We start from the raw sequence: 20679 nt of genomic DNA, 5'->3' as shown, positions 1-20679 counted from the left end.
CAGCTCAGGTTCTGGGGAAATGAAGACACATGTACCATCAGCACATACTCCTGAACAAGGCTCCTTACCTATTTTTTCAGGCTTGCTGGTCAGCGCTGAGAAAGTGAGGTATGTGACATAGCAGCTTATCAGCCCCGACTGCAACAGCCCGGAGTGTGGCTGTCCTGGAACAAGAGACAGACGAAGACAGGCTTGATGTCCCAGCAGCAAGACACTGGACCTTAAACAGACTTCCCTCCCTGTGATGAAGCTCCTTAAACTTGTGTACCCACCTTTATCAGGGAAAAGGAGAACCTAATAAAGTGTTTGTCTCAGAAAAACATTAGAATTGGGTGAGGGTGTGCCTACTCTCATACTGCTATTTTAAAGATGCCAAATTCTGTCCAACTTCTCCAAAAACAAAGCTTCAAAACCTATAACTACACAACACAATGCCCTGAGGGGTTCTAATTGTATGTTTAAGTATGTATGTATATATGGATGGATGCATGGATGCAAGTGCCATAGCACGTGGGAGGTCAGAGAACAACTCACAGGAGTCAGTTCTCTCCTTCTACATTGTGGGTTCCAGGGATTAAATAAAGGTTCTCGGGCTTAGCAGGAGTGCCTTCAGCTACTGAACCATCTCCCAGGCCCCTCCCCCTGAAGTGTATAACATTAGCTCATAAATCACAAGATGAGAAGAAAATCAGCATCACTGTTTAGCTTAGTGAAATAGACAAATGTGCAGACGCACGAGGCCATTAGCTAACCCATGAAGCAAGCAAACACTTAGCTGTCAGACAGAAAGAAACAACAGAACACTCTTGGCTACACTAAGTACATGACCTAGTCCAGGCTCTAAAGAAAAACCATGGGATATGACATTCACTGGGTGAGGGACTTTTAAAGTTATCATATTTACGTTACAACTTAGTATTGGAATCATTTAGAGTAACTACAGAATCTAGTTGCATGGGCTCTCCCTTTGCTAAAATTTTCAACCACCTGTTCACATGAAAGGATTCAGGCTTCCTTCTGGTTCGAATTCCTTTTTTAAATTACCATTATTCAATTATAATTATTAATAGAAGTATTGTAACAGGCTTTCACAATGTTGCCCTTTTGAATAAGACATCCTTAGAACTAATGGCATTAAGTAAGATGTTATGCCTGTTCCAAAAGGTACGACTGAATCCAAAGGAGATTTAGTCAGCTTACCGATAAGTTTGTTTTAGGAAATTCTTTACTGATCAGTTGCAGAGATTGGGAGAATAATCATTTGCCTCAATTTCTGTAATGCAGTTGAAAACTTAGCCCAGATACTAAAATTATTTGCTACTCCCTAGCTGCTTCCTTTTTCCTTGAAGGGGATGAGTCTCATGTAGCCTGGGTTGGCCTCAGACACCTCTGTGCAGTCAAGGCTGGCTTTAAATTTCTGATTTTCTTGTTTCCATCTCCTAAGTACTGTGATTACAGGCATGTGTAAACATGCCTGGCTTCTGAAACACACTGTTTTGGAAAGGATTCAAAGGGGTGATACATTTATTATCTACATGTCATTTCCTATCCAGAAATCTGAATGGCATGTGCAGATGAATCACCTATAGAGTAAGATTCCTTCAAGAAACACCACACTGGATACATCTTTCTAACTCTGAAGGCAGCATGGCTTCTGCACACAAGCTTATAGTATCAGAGGTAGTTCATTGACGACAAGCTACACCTCTATTTTCTATGGTACTTTCAACCCTCACTGTTTCTTTTGTGGCTCTGAAACAGCCTGAGCAAAGTCAAGCTCACACAGCTCTGCTGACTTCACTGAAGTAGAATCTGGTCATGACTGGAAGCAATCAGGAGAAGATTTCCTATTTCCTGATCCATGTTGTCCTCGGTTGCTAGTCACTTGCCTAAGACAATCCCAGGAACAGCTCCTCTGGACCTTGTCATTCAAATTTCACCAGGACACAACAAGCCACATTTATGAATCTGTTTGCTTAACAAAGACTAAGCATATTCCCATGTAAAGGCCCCCTATAAGCACTGTCTATTTTCCAATATATTGGCTTAAGTTCAGCTCTTTCTGGACACAAAGTAAACCTGGATATCACCTCCAAATAAGCATGGAATATGAAAAGGAGACTTGCGCCCCATCCACAGGAAGTTAAAGAATGACTTGGGCTTTCAAATAGCAACTGTGTTTGTTCAAAATCACAAAGGAAAAATATACAGAAAAATAAAAAAACCATGCTTACGGCTCTGGACACAGGGTGAGATGGCTGCCAGGGAGATTAGAAGGCATAGGCCACCATGCACTCCCAGGAGGATCTTGTTGTCGGTGCAGTCATCACTCTGTGTGTAAAATACCGCCATCAGAATCAAGCCGCCGACAGCAATGGAGTACATGACAAGTGTCGCCAGGGACAGGGAGGCGTACCACAGCTTGTTACTGGCAGTGCCTGCATTCCTGTTTCTCCGGGAAGGAGGTAGGGGAGGTGGAGGAGAGAAAACAGTCAGTGAAGGCCTCCGTTCTCTGGAGCGTTCCAGTCCTCAGATATTGGCTGGCAGGGACAGGCCCCATCAGGGACACTGACACCATGAACAGAAGACACCTTAAGCAATGATGACACTCCACCTCAGTTAGAAATTCTCACAGTTATGCAGACTGCTGACTTAGGCTTAGAACCATCTCTAAACATGAGTTTCTTCTCCTGCCCCAAGTGTGTTCATCTCCTGAAGTGAACATCTACCAGCTTCATCCTAGGCTCCTCCATACTAATGCTAACAGTGCTGGGGAAGGTAGTGGCAGCACTGAGGCATGAAGCAAAAAGGGCAATTCAGTGGGGTTGGCTTGGCACTTTCTCTGTGAGTGCAGAGCCTGGTGTTGCCATGATCTCTCATTCATTCCAAATGCTGCCAGCAGCCCCTCTGAAGCCACCTTCTCTTGGAGGAGAAACAAACAGCTCCACTCACAGAAGCCTGGCCATCCCTAGTTCTTTTCTCTATGTACTGAAAGGGGCCTGCATCAGGACCACCTCTCCAAAAACTATGAGGAAATATTAAGGGAGAAACATTGCAGTAAATAAAATCAGGGAAAGAGGGGTTGGGGGCATGGCTTGGTGGTTAAGAGTACTTGCTGCTCTTGCAGATGATGTGAGTTCAATTCCTAGCACCCACATCAGGCAGCTCACAACTACCTGTAACTCCACCTCCAGGGAACCTGAAGCCTCTGGAGGTACCTGCATTCACATGCACATACTCCCACATAGACATACTCACATGTGCATAGTTTAATACATCTTTAAAGTCAGAGAAAGAAAAGCTGTACTGGGGCTGGGGAGAGAGATCAGTCAGGGAAGAACTTGCCTTACAAGCATGAGAACCTGAATTCTGTATTTTAAAAAGCTAGGCATAGTGACATGTACTTCTAACACCAGCACTGGGGAGGTGGAAACAGCTAGATTCCTTATATTCCCTGGCCATCTATTCCAGCCTACTTGGGAGTGTTCCAGACCAAAAGGTGGACAGCATCTTAAGAATGACAGCTCATGTTGTCCTCTGGCTTCCACATGCATGCACAAACGTGTTCACCCCTATAAACATGAATATGCACCTACATATGCACACGGAAGAAGGGAAGAGAAGGAGGGGAAGGCAGGGGAGGTCCACTGGGATACACCATAAAGAAACTAAGAGAAGAGTCTACTTTGTAGTTTTAGAGACATTAATAAAGGTATGGGTAACATTTGTGGTGATATAATTCTGTAGAGATTGTTCAGAACAATGAGGAGTTGTTTACATATGCTAAGCAAAGAGGAAAGAGCAGAGGAAGACTGGCTGATTGACTGTCATCTGTCTCATGATTCAGCTGCTCTTGGTGCCAGCAACTGTGCTCCCATAACCATGCTCCCCCATTCTTCAGAGAAAGCAGTGTCCTAATGTTTGCACTGAGCTGGAAAGTATTTAAGCAACACAGCTAAAATGCTTTTACAACGGGAAGGTCACTCTCGACAGAGATAGAGAAAACAGGAAGGAAGGCTGGAATGATAATGACACTAAGCCAGGCACTCTGATGACCTCAGAAGTACCCCACATGAAAGGCACACAAAGAAAATGAGAGACAAAAAGACACTGGTGGGGCGGGGGGACAAAATATAACGACAAGGAGACGAAGAGAAGTGTACACCAAAAGGTGAACACTGGACTGGTGGGAGGGGCAGGGCCCAGCTTGCTCCTCCTCTGGTATGTGGATTGTTGTTAGCATGTGAGGGATTTCTGATCACACTGGAAGGCTAAGTGTTCGGCCCTAGCCTCTCCTGAGCTCCAGACTCTCCTTCCTTCACACATCACGATGACTCCATGTTCACTTCCCTCTCCTCTAACCTCAGTAAATGGCAAGCACACTCTTATTGTTGGGAGAAAGAAAACACAAGGACCACAGGCACTTTCTTCACCTCCACACCTTCACAGCACTTCCAGATCCACCCACACTTGACCCCTGTTCAGACCATATCAGAATCCCCCACACCTCAGTGCCAGACCACCTCACACCAGCCTCCTTAGCATGCTCTATGGCCCTCTCTTGTATTTTTTTTTTTAAGTTAAGAACGATTCAGTTACATTCTCCCTTCAAAACTCTTCTACTCTGCCAACATTTCATCTAAAAATCAAAGCAGGAAGTCTGGAAAGGCAGCACAGTGGTGAAGTACTTGCCTAGCAGATGCAATGCCCTGGGTAAAAATTGTTTTAAAAAAGCCTCTCCACCAACCCTCAAAGGCACTATGATCTGGCATGGGGCCATCTCTGATATCATCTTCCCCACTCTTCCCACGCCACTGGGCCCTAGACACAGATGTCCCTCTGTTCCTTACACAAGCCCAGCAAGCTCAGGTCTGAGCAGGGCCCTGCCAAAGGATAGCCTGGTCTCCTGCACCCTGTGCAGCGTAGTTTGCATGCATGAGCTCTTTATGTAACTGCATGATTCTGTGTTGAGTATATACTTCCCCACTACAATACTATCTGCTTTGCAGTCTAGGGCTGTTCCCTGCCTTGTTGCTACCATGCAGGATGGTGCCTGGGAGGTGAGAGGCTCTCACTGAGTGTGCTGTAAAGAAATAACACAGGATGGCAAGGTAAGCTAAGAGGCTGTCACTGTGTTGCTCCAGCTTCACCTGTGCATCTGGCTGAAGGTCAACCCAGTCAGTATTGTGACTAGTCACCTTTCCAATTCCCATGTTCAGGGCAATGTTGTCTGGAGCACAATAGTTCAAAAACGATATTGACCACATGCTGAGTAAGAAGCCCTGGGACAGAGAACAGAAGAGTGCAGGTGACTGGCAAAGTTGACACACAACAGGCTGGGAAGACTGGGTGGGCCCAGGCTCAATGACAGGCAGGACCAAACTAAACCGAACAAGGCGAATTTAAAATGTTTTCACCATTAACTCTCATTAGCAACACCTGAATATACTAGCTACCTTCTGTTATTTCATCCATCAGTTATTTATTTATGGAGGGGCATGTGTACCATGTGTGGCAGTCAGAGGGCAATTTATGCAAGTTCTCTCCTTCTACCACATAGGCCCTGGGGATTAAACTCAGGTCATCAGGCTCGGTGGCAAGTGCCTTTACCAACTGGTCATCTGGCCAGCACCTGTACCTTCCATTATTTCGATTGTAATATAGAACAACCTTTCAAATTGTGAATATGACCTAGACAGCAAAAAATGAAACAAAACCATAACTAATTAAGCATTCAATCCAACCAACCAAACCATTTTATAGTACAAAATCGGGTGTCAGAGATGCCAACAAATATTCCTCAAAGTGATATTCCAGAATGGATAGGGATAGCAGATCTGTGTTCAGCTGGTTTGCAGGCCCATGGCATGTCTACCTTGTAGCTTTGGGAATCTCTTTTGATATATTTATAAATGAAACAAAAGAGAAAGAAAAAGTGTCATCTAATAAGTTGTTCCTCTAAAGCCAGTCATCACATTTTCTGTGTTAGCTCTGAATCAAATCTATTTAAATCAAAGCAAAACAGTGAAAAAAGGGGGGGAGCATAAATGTTAAAAGAAAGAAAACAATTTTAGTGAGCTCCCCAGCTTAGTATTAATTTTAGGCTGATGCATCATCTATACGTGTGGTAACAAAAGGTTTTTTGGGATTCTATTCTCAAAACAACATTGTCTGCAAACGTCTGTTTTTTAAAGATTTTTTTTTTGTGTACATATACATCTATATACATATAGTCCACATCTGTGCAGTGTCCAAGGAGTCTAAAGGTGAGTGTAGGATCCCCTGAAACTAGGGGCAAAGGGGATACCAATAGTTGCAAGCCACCCTGCATGGGTACTGGAACTGAACTCGGGGTCTCTGGAAGAGCAGAGGGTGCTCTTAACTTCTGAACCACAAGCTCTCTATTGAGTAGTTTCTAGAAAGTTTTCAAAGTGACCAAACTCTTCCAAAGGGCCCATTAAACTTTGGCATTAATAATCAGTCCCAGAAGAACTGGCTCTTGAATCAGTTAAAGCACTCAAGGAGAGGCAGAAGCACAGATGCCCAGGGGGACCTGCTGTGTGCTGCACAAGTCAGGACTCAGTGTGCAAGACACTAACAACTCAGCATAAAGCACACACATGTCATGGACCTGCAGAACTCTGAGAGGAAACTTTGATTTTTGCCCAATACATAAGACAGCATGCAATATTATCATTTAAAAATGCATTTCTAACTTGTTATGGGTACTTCTGTACAAAAAACATAGGGTCAAACAGAAGATTTGACAGTACAAACCACTAAAATTTAAAAGTGACTCAAAATGTAGACAGCATGCAGTAACTCTCACAAAGGCACAAGTCAACCAGAAAATCTGTAATTGAAGAGGCAATACTTTTTTATTAAACATCAGAATATACCAGTAACACTTCTGTGTGACCAGTCAGTATGTTGTAAGTGTGTGTGTGTGTGCGCGTGCGCGCGCATATGCCCACCTTTTGAAGAGGGAGTCCATTCCCCTGGAGCTAGAGTCACTAATATGGGTGCTGGGAACCAAGCTTGGATCCTCCAGAAGAGCAGCAAGAGCTCTTAACCACTGAGCCACCCTGTAGCCCCAACATTTAAAATCTGGTCCTACTTGGCTGTACTAATCTAATATTCACTAAGTAATAAAATGGCTGGCATTTTATTATACTATGTCTTCACTGATGCACTCCACACACACACAGCTGCCACATCATCACATGTTTAAGAAACAAAAGCAGAACAATGTCCAAGTTAAAGAGTATGTTCAAAACAGAAAGCATTGAGAAAGCCTAGACAATGTGCTTTGTCTTAGTCAACATAAAAATAAAATGCACACCCACGTGGCACTGTCTTTTTGTTGTTGCTGTTTTGTCTTTGTTGTTTTGCCAAAATTCAGTATTAAAAATGCATAGAAAATCTATAAAAGAGCAGCCATAGTTCATATACACCTAGAATCCTAGTACTCAGGAGGCAGAGGTAGGAGGATCATGAATTGACAGCCAGCCTGAGCTGCAGTGACAGATAGACATAAAGCAATAGCTTTATTGAGTATAAGATAGAATTATTTTAAAAGAAAAGAAAGTTAGCTCAGTGGTGAACACCTGCCCAGAGTTGATCTCCAACAACACCAAAATAGACACCAAACCAGCAATGGAGCACTCTGTGCAGAACCACAGTGTCAACTTGGCCTTAGTACAAGGACAGGGCCCTTGTCTGCTTGTCACTTCTTCAGTGTAGCTCAACAAGAAAGAATTAGCTATTAACAGGCATTTCCCCCGTGGTCTGGGATGTGAATTTTGTTTTCAAGGTACTAAACAGTCTATCATTTTACAGGCAAGACAGCTTCCTACAGCAGGACAACACATTTTCCCATCAAAGGGGTGTTGTGTGTCTTGGAAAGTGGAGACAAAACATTTTCTTTAAGAAGAGAACTATTTCATCTCAGTCTTTGTAGAGGAATCTCATGCCCAAAGTGTTTGTGGCTTCTGTGCTTGTTCAGTTTCTTAAACTTGTAAGTGGGGCCTAGATGAAGTATACCAAGTTACAGAAACACAGGGTCCACACAGTCAGTCAGTCACACAGTGTCCACACAGCCAGTCAAATAGGGTCTACAGAGTCAATCACACAGGGTCCCCACAGTTAATCATACAGGGACCACACAGCAGCCAGTCACACAGGGTCCACACAGCCAGCCAGTCACATAGGGTCTAGAGAGTCAATCACACAGGGTCCACACAGTCAGTTACACAGGGTGCACACAGCCAGCCAGTCACACAGGGTCCACACAGCCAGTCAGTCACACAGAGTCCACACAGTCAGTCACATGAGGTCTATCAGTCAGTCACACATGGTCCACACAGTCAGTCACACAGGGTCCACACAGCCAGCCAGTCACACAGGGTCCACACACAGTCAGTCACACAGGGTCCACACACAGACAGCCACACAGGGTCCACACACAGACAGTCACACTGGGTCCACACACAGACAGTCACACAGGGTTCACACAGCCAGCCAGTCACACAGTGTCCACACACAGACAATCACACAGGGTCCACAGCCAGTCATACATGGTCCACACAGCCAGTCACAAAAGGCACAAGCAAGATAGGAAGGCAGAGACGACAAAAAGCAAAGAAGAGAAAATGGAGAGATCCAAATGGACTGGAACCAGAGTGGAGCCTTTCCCAGTAGGTACTTTCTTTGACTCAATGAGTGAAAGCTCTCCACTACATACCAGTTCTTGTTCCATTTATGTGCAAACTCAACAATCAGGAGCAGCTGGATACAGATGAAGATGAAGCTCCCCACAGCTCCCACATAGCGCCAGGCTGCAAAAGAGCATAACCCAAAGGGCAGGAAGGTGAGCACTGAATGTGATTCACTCTAAAGAAAATAAACTTTTGATTTGTGTTCATTATACCTCTAATACATTTCATTTTCTCACAACCCTACAAGGTAGGTACTACTCTCATCCTCACTTGTTAAACATGAGATAAGAACTGGTAGTCTATGGGAGTTTGTTAGTGTCTCCTTGGCAGAATCTAGAATCACTAGAGAAATGGGCCTCTAGGCACACCTGTAGAGGGTTATCTATGTTAATTAAGACTGGAAAGCCATCTTTATTGTCAGGACCATTCCTCCAGCAGAGGAGGCTAGACTGTAAACTGGAGAAAGTGACCTGAGCACATGAGCAGGCATTTGCTACTCTTCTTCCCAGGCTTGTGACCAGCTACTTCAAAGGCTGCCTTGACTCCCTACCATGAACTATACTCTCAAGAGCATCCTTTCTCCTTTAAGTTGCTTTTGTCTGGGTATTTTATCCACAAAGACAATTGTCAAAGCCTCTCGCACATAAAGGGCATGGCTGGGACTTGGACTTGGACATCAGTCTGGTCCTGACTCATCCAAGTTGGAGCATCCAAGCTGAACCTCATGCTGAACAGACAGCTGTCTCAATAGATGCAGGAGTTCACAAAGTCCACAGTGGCCCCTGATTCACAAGCAAAAAGAAATATTGCTCACTGGGCAATGAGTCTTGACTATCCAGTATGGAAATGAGGTGACAAGGGCTCACTCATGTCTATTTTGGGCTCTGCTACAAAGTGACTATAATGTTGGATGCTTCATGTCATGTAGGCCTATAAAAAGATTGAGCTAGAGCTGGCCTGAGGACTTTAGGTCACCTCTCACTCTAGATGTATGTCTCCAATATGCTAAAATACATATTCTCTGTGGAGAATAAAAACTAGTTAACAGTGTTAAACCTAGAAGGAAGACTTAGACACACCATTTTTAAAAGCCTATGAAAACCTGACGCATCCCTAAAGATGTAGCTGGACCCTAATATTTACTAGGGCATCAAAGGAAGTATGGCTGGTGCTTATGAACAGCCATCTCCATTAGGAAAGTGCTTATGAACAGCCATCTCCATTAGGAAAGTGAATCGATTTGGGTTGAATGAAGTGTTTGATTCATTGGAATTTAGATTTCATCCCCTTCTTACTTGTTCCTTCCCTGGGAAGAGGCCCTGATTCAGTTATGATTAGTGGGTCATACTAAATACAGATAAGGATTGTAACTCCACGTTACCTAACTTCACAGTTAGGAAACTATGTTTAGAAGGTTTAGTGTGTTTAGAAAGACACTGGAGAATGCCTTCCTTGTCCAATTCTCACAGCTAACAAATGTTTCACCCTGCCAGCTCTGTGTGGTACTCAGAGACGAGGCCCCCTCATGGCAGAGGCATTCTGATCGGCTAGGTCTGTTTCCAAGTAAATATTAGAGACCTGCTTTATGCTCCAGGCAAGTATGTTTATCATTCCAATTCCTTAGCCAACAGAGTAACAGAGGCTTCTCACAGGCTGCCTACAAGTCGAGCAGGAGGAACAGGGGACAGGAATGTGTAGGCAAGTAACGCTGCCTTTAAAAAGCTCCTATACACTGCTGGAACCAAACCCAGGGTATTGCACTTGCTAGACAAGCATACTACCACTGAGCACCGAGACATTCTTTAACTCATAAAAGAATCAGTAGTTCAAAATATCAAAGGCACTGGGCCACACTTTTGAAGAATTTTACAGTGTGCAAAAACAAAATAGCCAGGTACCCGGAATACCCCATCTGTACCATTCAGGAAGGTTTCCTGATCCGGAATGAAGAACGCTCCTGAGCACATGGCCCCCAACAGCAGAAGCTTAAAGAACCAGAAGCTGGGAAGAGGAAAAAAGGAAATACATTTAAATGATATTCAAAGTTGGACAAAAGATCTCTAGGAAGGTAGCACACCAGCCCGTGTTCCTCTCATTGGTAGTGTTCTCTCCAAATCAAGGGGAAATGGTAAAGTGACTGCAGAATGCCTTCTCCCATAATTTGGCACACTTGGCATGGCTCTGATTGTACAAAACACTATTTCAGGGCATGAAGAAATGACCTGAAACAATAAACTCTGTGTATACGGAATTTATCATCATGGCACCAGGCATTACAAATAGCACTGTCACTCTTGGACTACCAGTGACATGTAACCCATCTTACTCAAACCAGGTCAAAACTGTAACTAGAAGATCAGCTAGGGCTGGTGGAGAGAGGGGTCCTGGAACACCCTTGGGAGGACAGAAGACTTACCCATTGTGGATGTAGGCCCGGCACCCTTTGCTGTTGTTGACCTTTAAGGTCAGCAGGCAAAACACAAAGAAGAAACAAGCCATTCCAAAGCAGACTCGATACACTGCAGAATACCCCACCAGGTTCTCACAGGTTTTACCAGCTTTAATGCCTTTACAGAAATCTTCAAAAAAGGGAATCTGGGGGGAGAAGGAGACACAAAAGCTGCCTGTTAGAACTGGGCTAGAAGGGAACTGTCTGTGAGTGTTTGTCTAGCATTAAGTCAAAACCCGTGGTAAAAATAGCTATATTCACAACAAAATCAAGACTGAACAAAAAACTACACATCCTCTAAAGACTTTATAGCTAGAGAGAGGCTCAGCAGTTAAGGGCATTTGCTGCTCCTCCAAAGGATACAGTTCAGTTCCCAGCACCCATATGGTGGTTCTCAGGCTCTGTAATTCCACTTCCAATGGATTGCTTTCTTCTGACCTCCAAAAGTACCAGGGACACATATAGTGCATATATACACACATAGGCAAAACACCCATACACATAAAATTAAAAACATTTTTAACATATAAAGACTTTTTCTTAATTTTCTTTAACCCCCTTTTCAAAGACACAGTCCCTCTAAAAGCACTGTTCAATCTTCATTTACTTCAGTGATTTTCAATATCAGAATTTCCATTGCAGTTACAGGGTATAGATGTGTACTTGAAATACACACTATATAACATAAAAAGTGATAAACTGCCTACACAATCACTCCAAATGTCACTCCTTCTTACAGAAGAGTCAGCAACTTAGTTGGTAGGGGACTTTTACTCATTCACAAATAGAAATGTACGTATACACATCTATACAACACATGTATACACATACACACACCTATACACGCTCAGGTAGTACTATACACATTATATATTCATAATGGGTTTTTTGAAGATTTAGGGCTGTGTACTCATCTATCATGCATGAAGCCCTGGGCTCAATCCTAAGCATCACATAAAAAACTAGGTATGGTGATATATACCTATAATGCCAGCACTCAGGAGGTACATTGCTCTAGTCCCCTGAAACACAGAGAGACAGAGAAATGGAGACAGAGACAGAGACAGAGACAGAGAGAGACACCTATAATGACAGCACTCAGGAGGCACATCTCTCTAGTCCCAGAGAGAGGGGGGGTAGAGAGAAAGAGAGAAGAGGGGGGAAGAAAGAATCTGTCTTGAATGTGCTGCTGTTTGGTTGGAAGGGAAGTATGGCCAAGAAGGTCCAAGTACAGGGACAAAGACAGCACAAGTTGGATTTTCTTCACAAACACAATTTGAGGCACTGGAGGGCATCCTTCTGAGCCATCCCAATGAGAACACCTTGTCACCACTTTGGAGTAGTGATGAAAAGTGAACACAAAGACATTGGAAGCACCCACAAGGAAGAAATGAGGGATGCCATGTGAGTGTTTTCTGAGGGAGTCTTGTTTATTTTCAGCTGGGTTGTAATGAGTAAGCATCTATATTAGAATCTTCAAAACAGTGAAGCAATGATGCAATGGTGATTCTTCACTATCAACTTCAGCATGCTGAGAAACTCCCAGGAGAGCAGTGAAGCACACTCTGAGTGGGTGGGTGATGGTGTTTTCATGACCATGAGCTCATGAGAACTCTGATGTAATGGATTTATAATACGATGGCATTATTGGAAGGTGATGAAAAGTAGGAGATGGGGCATAATTGGGAAAAGGAGGTAAATGGGAGGTATCTCGGGACTATATATTGTTTTATTTATCTTTGAGAGTTTCATACATTTTAATCATATTCTTTCCATTCCTCTAACTTCCCAGATCCTTGCCCCCTCTCTTACCCACTCAACTACATGTTATCTCTTCTCTCAAAGCAAAAAAAAAAAAAAAAAATCAAAACCAAAAGACATCAGGTCCAATTTGTGTTGCCAACTATTCCTGAGAATGAGCCTGTCTTGGAGTGTGGCTGATACAGTGTGACTCTATTGAAGAAAACGGATTTTTCAAACTCTTCCAGCAACTATCAGCTGCAATCAGCTTCTTGGCTAGATATGGGGCTTGCCTCCCTCTCCCTGCTGGAGTTTTGTCTGAATTAACTTTGTGAGGGTCTTGCACATGCTGTCTGATGTATCTGGAGTTGTCCACCACCTCTGGCCCTTTATAACCTTTCTACTTCCTCTCCTGGGCTATATCTTGCCCTGACTTCTTCCTGTGTGTTCCTTTTCTCTTCTTTCTGTGCCATGCAGACAACAGTTTCTCCACTACCACACATTGCCACAATAGACCCAGAAATACTGAGCTAAGTGACCACAAATCCTCATGAGCCAAAATGATTAATCCCTCTGTAAGCTGTATCTTTTAGGTACTTAGTTGAGTAATAAGAAAAGCTCCTCAATATAAGTGGGGCCAGAAACAAAATTACTCTTTCAGAGTTCCAACTTTCCTAAAAGGAAGTCACTGTATATGAATAGCACTGGTAACAAGGGATGTTGCTTTAAATCAGTGAAAATTATATTTACAAAGAAGAAACTTGACAACATCACTTATTAGGCCATTTCATTTATATATACCTTCTCAAAAATATGCTTATTTTATTTGTATTGGTGCTTGCCTGCATATGTATCTGTATACCACATGTGTGCAGTGCCAGTAGAGTGCAGAAGAGGCATCAGAAACCAGGAACTGATTGAGTATCAGCTGCCATGAGTTTCAGGAACTGACCTCTGGTCTCTGTAAGAGCAACAAAGTTCTTAACTGCTAAACCATTGCCCCCGCCTATATGATTTGCTTGCCCAGCACACCCATGGTTGTCTGCCTTTGCTTCCTCTTTCATTCTCTTCCTTTTTTTGTTTTCTTAAAACAGGATCTCTCTCTGCAGCCCAGGTGAACCTTGGACTGACAGTAACCCACCTGCTGCAGCCTCCCAAGTGCCAGATTACAAAACTTGTCTTTTCCCTCTGAGAGTACAACATCCTGACCCCATACACACCACAATACATGCACACTGGCATGTTCCAACTACACCAGCCCTTCTTTCACCTTTACTCCCACCCCTTTCCTCCCTGTTACTCTCCTCCTGAGCACTGGCACTTCTGTGCCACTATTCCCAATAAAGCCCTGCCTTGTTTACTCCAGTCAGGCTCTGCTGTGGTTATAGCCCTGAGGCATATCAAGGGGTGAGTATGTGCCATTGCTAATGTGATCCAAACTAAAAGTGGGCAAATAAGCCCTGCTCCAAATACTGACCAAGCCCCCTTTATGCTCTGTGGGTGACTTAGCACATTTAGCCTTCAATAAATGGTGAGTATTTTTAGGCAATAACCTCCAAGCTGAACAAGATTTTAACAAGAGGAATTTTCTCTGATTAAATATTTGCTGTTCCAAACACTATTCCAGTTTTGGGAAAAGAAAACATACACCACACACAGATTCCACACTCAAGGGTGTTACCTCTTAAGTCTGCTCTGGGCATACAGGTACATCACACATTGAGTTTGTGTTCTGTGCAGGCCTCTGGGAACAAGGACATCCCTCACATCCCATACAGAAATCAAACTCAAAGCCAAAACCGTCAAGTAAGAATAAATAGTTTACAGGGAGTTTCAATCCTGACTTCAATGCTCGTCTGGGCAAGTTTCACCTCCCCCATTCCCAAATTCTCTGTCTTTAAAATGAAATTATCTCATAATGTTGCCCAGAAAACTCCTCTGGCAGTTGGGCGGTGGTGGCGCACACCTTTAATCCCAGCACTCGGGAGGCAGAGGCAGGCAGATCTCTGTGAGTTCGAGACCAGCCTGGTCTACAGGAGCTAGTTCCAGGGCAGCCTCCAAAGCCACAGAGAAACCCTGTCTCAAAAAAAAAAAAACTAAAAACAACAAAAAAAGAAAACTCCTCTGGCTAATCCCTGTAAAGGGCTAACTACAACCCCTTGCCCAAGGAGGCCGTTACACTCAGGCACTGTCTAAGATATAAGGGATCGTTCTGGAGGGAGTGAGATACACTGCAAGGATCATGCAAGGGTGTGTCTGATCTAAACAAGGTAAAATAGGCATCTTGGAACTCTATGCACTGTGACAAAGGATCTACTACAGACCCATGCCATTAAGAAGAATGATGGCTGCATTCTTACACACACAGAGGCACTCCATTCTAGTTCTAGTATTTAAGAGGCTGAAGATTCAGGAGTATCTACAGGTTAGAAGCCAACCGGGGGGACCTACAAGTATTTAAAAACCGCAACACCAGCTAGGGCTTGCCTCTCTTTGGATTAAGTACCTGTGTGTGTGTGTGTGTGTGTGTGTGTGTGTGTGTGTGTGTGTGTGTGTGTGTGTACTGTCCTTATTAAAAGCCAAAAGGAGGGGATTAAAAATCCATGATCTGGTTTTACCTGATTTTACCATTTTTCAAACCAGGACCATCATGCCCTGCCCCCCAAGTAGTCTTCAGAGATAGAAAGCATATAGGCAGATGGACAGTACAGTTCACACAAGTCCTCTGTTTATGGCTACTATGATCCACTAGCTAGAAAACAGCTCTAACTGAAGAGTTAAATAAATAAACTTTTAGTCTAAACCAGAGAACTCAGAGAAGACTAAGCAGGGCTGGAGGAAGGGCTCTTCCAGACACAGAATGGAGTTAGTGAATCTCACCCTCCATTGACAGAGAATTAGGTAAAAATGAAGGTAGACTATGTGAGGCAGAACCACTTGAATCACAATTCTGAAGGAGAAAGAGGAGTAATTCCCAGTGAAGAACAGTGAGAGCAGGGCCAAGAAAGAGGCTGTCCTGTTAGACGTGATATCATCTGTGAGTAAAGGTATGGGACCTGCAAGGAAGATTCCCACTTTTGCAGCTGACAGTTCAAAGTGCTGCCTCCTCGAGTACAAAACCATTTTCAGCACCTCCACTGTGTGGAGGGCAGGACCCAGCAGAGAGGCACCAACGCTGAAACTTGCAGGGACTGTTTGCTTCTGGTTTAGATGCCCTCAGACCAAAGATAACATAGTTTTAAACCTGTGTCCCTACAGACCCCTAGTGAGAAGGGATGGAGCCCAAGGAAATATAAGAGGTGATACCTCACTGCCAGCTCCCCTAACCCTCAGCCTAGGGAAGCTATGATGGGCTCCTAGTGATCCACATGGACTGAGGTTCTACACAATTGATCAAAAGGCACAATGGCATGGAATTCACTTGATGTTCAGGAGGAGAACTTTTGGAAGCCATTTCATCTCAGCTGGGTTAAAATAACAAACTTGAAAATTCTCTAGAACCAAGGAAGGGCTACCAGTATTTCTCTGTATTTGATACTATTCTACCACAAAACAAACAAACAAACAAACAAAACAAAACAAACAAAAACACTTAACAGGCAGCTACTGAGAACACAGATTTCTGCCTGAGGCTTCGACCAGGAGCCTAGGTCCCAGTGCTCAGAGCACTCAACCAATAGAGAATAAACTCATAATTAGAGGCAGACATTTAGCATGAACCCAATTCTGAACCAAGTAAATCATGTAATGTTTTTCATAGTGAAGTATTTTTCACCAGTGCTGTTTGCTTGCTTTAAAAAGACAAATACATGAAACACAACCTGAGGGCAGGCTCCACTTTCCAAAGCAACACAAAATAAATACTTTGTGGCTACTTTGCTTTCCATTTCAGACCAACAGCCCTTCTTTGAGCCCAGCTTTTGGCTGTAGGAAAGGAAGGAGGCAGTTGGGAAGATGACCTTTCCAGGTCACCAGATACTTCTTCCTGCCACTGTGTCTAGAGAACATCCAGGAATCAAGGAAAGCTTTGCTTGCTAAATGGATGTCACTGTCACAAGAAGGCACCTCTTAGACAGGCTACTTCTCCCTGTCCCTGTATTCACAGTGTTTAGGAGACAGAGAAAGCCAGGCTTACTCTAGATTAGGACTGCTACTTCTGTGAGTTATCTGACCAACAAGTAAGCCTAGTGATAGGAGCAGGAAAACCCTGGCCAAGCAGCCAGTGACGCTGAGTTTCAGTCTCTGCTGTAACTAGTGTTTTCAGCCTTGGACAAGACACTTCACTTCAAGGTCCATGTCATCTGTAAGACAACTAGGTGGGTAAAATGACCCCTTAGGACTCTTCCGTTTTCCCAATCTCCTTTATTCTTTTACCAATTGATTCAAACTATATTCTTTAAAAAGCAACACTGTTTCCTCTGTATACCATTTAACAGACCCCTGATGTTTACTGCCACCTATCACATATGTGAGTTGTGTTCTATTTTTGTTCATTTCTTTAATTAGATACTTTAGCTACAGATTTTAGTTCTTAGGATCCCCGAGACTAACCAAGGAAGGCAAGACACACATCACTGACAATCATGTCATTACAGTCCCTTAGTTCTTCAGGTTAAAGACAGGAAACAAAGTAGCATATCTGCCAATCTACAGTCTTAAATATAATGCATGGCACTGTCAACTCCAAGAACCACCAAAGTAGTATAACATATCATTCAAACTAACTGACAACTAGATGCTGTACTCAGGAAACCTCTTCAAAACCCAAGCAAAGGAGCCTCTGTGGCCAACAGTCGAAGCAATGGGGTGACGCCAATGGAGAACAAGGAGCAAGAATGTCCTCACTGGTGGGATCAGTTATCTGGAGAAGGAAGGCTGAGGACAGGAACCCAGGGCAGCAAACTTGTGACTGAGCAGAGCGTGCACAGCACAAAACAAATACTTCCATGGCCTGTCCATGGAAAATCTGTGGTCAGTACTGGGGTGGAGGAAGAAAATGAAAAATCTAACAATGTCCCAAGTCCTGTTCTGAGTGGAGGAAGCAGGGGAAGCATGGTGGTCAGGGTAGCATTCCAGATACCAGCAAAGAGATCATGACAACTTAATTTAAAATAAACACATTACAACATCATGTTCCACACTCCATATACCAAACAAATGAGTTCCCAACACTATTTATAATATATTTGGGGTTTTACATTTTTAAACACACCATGTCAGACATCTCCCTCAATCAGAGCAATGCAGGCACCAAGTAGAATACAGGGGAAATATAGACCGACGATGTAAAACTGCACTGAAGGCTCTTCCCATGACAGTCAGTGAGCACACAGGAAACTTCCTTTATCCTCCCTCCCAAATGACCCGGCTTCTGGGGCACTCAACTGTCACTTTTTATCTCCAAAGCAGGCAGGCAGGTCTTGTTTTATCAGTGTAGATCTGCAGCCCTTATTCTTTTGCCTGCTTCTCCTCTTGTGTTCCACATTCTAAAGTCCATGAAAGCCCCAAGGCATCAAGTAGCCCAAGTTCTGTACTCACTTTAACACCATAGTGACTGGCAAGAACAGCCTGTTTAAAATGGCTCCTACATTCTGACATGGAAAAAAATGCTCCAAGAAGTTAGAAACTACATGCTATGACTCAACCATACAGGAGACCCTTCTCTGAGTCAAAGGTCTTGTGGGCAGTGGGGTTTCCCTCATGCAAAGCAAAGCAAAGTGGCTTCAGCATCTCTTTGTAGTCCCTTCTCATGGAGATACACAGGCAGCATTCTGGAACCAGAAAGAAGCCTCCTGTTCTCAACCCACACCCCACAGGCCACGTGACCCTAACAGGGCCCTTGCTAAGAGGCAAGAATGCAGGGTGGGAGACAATGACACACCCTGTGCAGGCCACAAGCCTGCAGTTCTTTTTCCTCTGCTACTCTCACCTCTCAAATTTCCACAGGCCAACAAAGGACAGGCAAGGACCCACAGAGGGCCAGCCTGTGCACTACAAGGAGACCTTTCAGGGCCCACCCTCAAGCAGCGCCTGAGCATGAGGTCAGCCTGATTCTAGCACCACAAAACAAGCTGACTTTGTGGCCAGATAGCTGTCCCCCTGTGAATGGAAAGGGTTTATTTTGCCCAGAGTGACCTCACTCCCTATGCAGGAAGCCTGACCAAACAAACCATTTTTAAATAGGCAGGCACGAGAATCCAGAGTTGCACCTTCCCTCCCCCACCCATCTGATCTCTGATCCTATGTCACCCCAGTGTGCTCACTTCCCCCAGTTTCTCCCTGTTCCATGATGATCAACTCTGCTTGGGAATCTACAATGGCTCCTGTCCCTCTTGTCCTTGTACTTTCTCTGCCATTCTAGCTACATAGCCCAGCAGCTAAGCATATATTTGCACAGTGCAAACCCTAACTCTACCTCTAGATGGCTGCTAAGGCCTGGTGTAAACTGGTTACATGACTCATTGCTTCTTCCCTGTAGAATGGGATAAACAACAGCACCTACTATATGGCCAAGAACAGTGGTGAAGGATGAAGATAAAGCTAAATTCTCACACTAAAATCTGGCATATGGTATTACCCTATAAAAAGCAGTTCTTAAAATACTTATTGCTTATACATGCCACTTCGTCCATGAAGCCTTCCTGGGCAACACTCGTCAATATCTTCCTGTTGAAGGTTCTTTCAGGAAGTACAGATACCAGATGGAGCTGTTAGGGGGTGTTGTATGAAGCAAGATACTTGAATGGGAATCGGGTGTGTAATTATAAAATTTATGCCTGAAGCACATACCTTTGGTTTCTAAACTAACTATACAATTACAATTGCAGTGTTTCGTTCCAAGAGATGTAACATATTAGGTCTCTTGGACCTAAGACCTTCATTCTACTTGTACTGAAATCGTAAGAGCAGAGCTCATACCATAGACAGCTGAGACAAAGACGTCTTACTACTGCTCATGCATGGAACCTGAAAGAGAGCATCACACTACTAGAAAAAAAAAAAAGTAGTAAATGGCCTGCTGGGGTGTAGCTCAATGGTAGAGGCCTCACTGAGCCTGTCTGAATGAATGTAAAGGGGAGATTAAACAGACCCTCGTTTAAAGCTATCCTTTTAGCATGCTAGCTCTTAAAAGGTTTTGTTTTTAAAATGAATATAATGGAAGCAGGCATGCATGTGAATGCAGGTGCCTGCAGAGGCCAGAAGAGGGTGCCAGACCCCCTGGAGCTAGAGCTACAGGTAGTTGTGAGCTATATGAAGTGGGTGCTGGGAAGCAAACTCAACAAATGCAGTATATGCTCCTAACTGCTGAGCCATATTTCCAGCCCCATAGGCCCAAACGTCTTTCACCAAACAAAGCTAAACCATGATGCTAGTAGGAACTGGGTGGTAAATTCGTCAATCAACATACAGCAAGTCTGGCATAGACTCCTTAAGGCAGCCAAACCCTTCATCTCTCTGCCTCCAAATTCTACAGCATCTTCCACACAGGACCTAGTGGATTTTACCTTGTCTTCTGAGTGACAAACTGTACTTCTCATCTAAACATAACCACATCGCCCATTGTGGTGCCTTACTCAGAGGCTTTCCTATAGTTTATATTCTAATCAAAACCATGCAACCACAATTATTAATGCATTGCCCAACAGGAAGCTCCAACAGGCCTATGCTAACTAAAGGATAAACAGGATAAAAATAGACCAAGAGCTTTTAAGAGAATGTTTGTTGGGCTGGGGTGTAGATCAGAAGAGGGATTGACTGGTTCATGCCAGACCC

The 20679-nt window shown here is 43.8% G+C and overlaps 1 protein-coding gene across 2 annotated transcripts in view; it reads right to left on the bottom strand.

Moving 5' to 3' along the window:
- Positions 1–20679, bottom strand: part of Serinc5 (serine incorporator 5) — an 85527-nt gene that overhangs the window by 20073 nt on the left and 44775 nt on the right. For both annotated transcript variants that reach the window (XM_027401736.2, XM_027401735.2), the window contains exons 3-7: positions 11134–11312; positions 10636–10718; positions 8744–8837; positions 2235–2446; positions 69–164 (exon numbers count right to left, since the gene is read on the bottom strand). In XM_027401736.2, coding sequence (XP_027257537.1) covers positions 69–164; positions 2235–2446; positions 8744–8837; positions 10636–10718; positions 11134–11312 — 664 coding nt within the window. The remainder of the gene's footprint in view (positions 1–68; positions 165–2234; positions 2447–8743; positions 8838–10635; positions 10719–11133; positions 11313–20679) is intronic.

This window comes from Cricetulus griseus, chromosome 2 (genome assembly GCF_003668045.3).
Source record: "Cricetulus griseus strain 17A/GY chromosome 2, alternate assembly CriGri-PICRH-1.0, whole genome shotgun sequence".
NCBI classification, from domain to species: Eukaryota; Metazoa; Chordata; class Mammalia; order Rodentia; family Cricetidae; genus Cricetulus; species Cricetulus griseus.
This window is presented reverse-complemented; position numbering and strand designations above follow the sequence as displayed.